Source organism: Echinops telfairi, unplaced genomic scaffold, assembly GCF_000313985.2.
Source record: "Echinops telfairi isolate 266 unplaced genomic scaffold, ASM31398v2 ScPeMD7_9;HRSCAF=40, whole genome shotgun sequence".
Classification (NCBI taxonomy): domain Eukaryota; kingdom Metazoa; phylum Chordata; class Mammalia; order Afrosoricida; family Tenrecidae; genus Echinops; species Echinops telfairi.
The window spans coordinates 33,258,591-33,260,167 of NW_022103906.1; the positions used below are offsets into that span (position 1 = coordinate 33,258,591).

A 1,577-nucleotide genomic window follows, 5' to 3' on the forward strand; every position below is an offset into this window, starting at 1 on the left:
CTAACACACTTAGCAAGAACACTTTAATTTGAATATAAATACTTACAGTGTTGATTAGACCAAAGATCTGGACAACTTTCTCAGCTGCAATTGCTACATTAGAGCCCATGTAATCATACTGAAAGACAAATTTTGTTTCTTAATCACTAGTCTAATTGAAAGACTATTATATTTAAAATGAATATGAAATATTAGATTTGTGCAGTTCTTAAATGAAAGGGCAAAAGTGATATTAATATTTAACAAGTGCTTACTAAATTATAGGCATATCCTAGAGAGAATTTATATATTAATCAGTAATATTACAATAATATAGTTGTGATTAGATTCCTTTTTACAGATGTAGAAATGAAGAATAAAGTAGCTAATGGTACAGAATTACAGAGATAGGAAAGATATATGAGGACTGAAAACTCATTTCTAACTAATTCTGATTCCAATTTAATCTATCATAGTATGCTGCCATATTTGTCAGCATCCCAAAGTAGCAACATGAATAAACAATGCACATTTGAAAAAGAGATATAAGCATCAAAATAGTGAACAATTTTATGAATATAGCTCCATGTAAGGGAAAATGTCATAATATTTTCTCTGAAATTCTAGCTGTGCGCTAAAACCAAACAAAGTGTCAGTTTGAGATAATCAGTAATCTGCAGCAAGTTGACGGAACATAAAAAGCACTATTTATTAGCGTGTCTTTCAGATATGTGTGGCCTTCGGGGCAACTTAAAGTCCAGATTGTCCTGAATAACTGAGATAGTGGTCATGTGTTGGGCTGTTAACTACAAGGTCAACATTTTGAAACCACCAGCAATTCTAGGGGAAACAGACAGGCTTTCTACTTGCAAAAATATTTACAGTCTCACACTTATAAGGTAATCAGTGTATTTTAATGGAGTTCATGACCAAAAGTGGGTAGGACTGGGGATGGGGAGATATGTTAATCTCTGAGAAGGGAATTTTACTTCTGCAGGTAGGTAAAACGAGGAAGGGCAGTCTGTCCTTATAGAAAATGCTTAACATTACTTACCTAGACTCCTAATGGGAGACTTACCTGATATGATGCTGTAAATCATGGTTTTTCCCTCCGCATTTTATTGGGAGCTCTTACAGATATTATAACAGTCTATAGTTCAATTAGATCAAGCATAATTGTACAATTGTTGCCACCATCATTTTCATAACATTTTCTTCCTTCTTGAACTCTTGATATAGCTTCCCTTTATCCGCTTTTTCCCCCACCCTATCCCCCACCCCCAGAAGCCCTTGTTTTATACACACACACACACATACAATTTTAATCTTTTAATTTAAAAAATATGTATCAAGGTGAAGCATAGCACTGGTGAACCATATGACTATCCTCTAGGTTTTTAAATATTTTCTCCCCATACTGTTATGGTCTTAGCTTTACCTAAATAATCTTGTTAGACCTGCATAGATTCATTTGTAAAATTAAGATTATTCAATGCATGAAATCCAAAATAGATAAGCCCTTCAAAATTAGCAATGGGAGTAATGATTCCCTGAGTGTACAGAAAGAGGGGGCAAGGGTGGGGGTGGGGATAATAGCA

The 1,577-nt window shown here is 34.3% G+C and overlaps 1 protein-coding gene across 1 annotated transcript in view; it reads right to left on the reverse strand.

Annotated features, from left to right (window-relative positions):
* LOC101649504 (A disintegrin and metallopeptidase domain 3) overlaps positions 1-1,577 on the reverse strand; it is a 149,656-nt gene that overhangs the window by 91,912 nt on the left and 56,167 nt on the right. Inside the window, exon 9 of the mRNA XM_045286863.1 lies at positions 6-118. Within this exon, the coding sequence (XP_045142798.1) occupies positions 6-118 (113 nt within the window). The remainder of the gene's footprint in view (positions 1-5; positions 119-1,577) is intronic.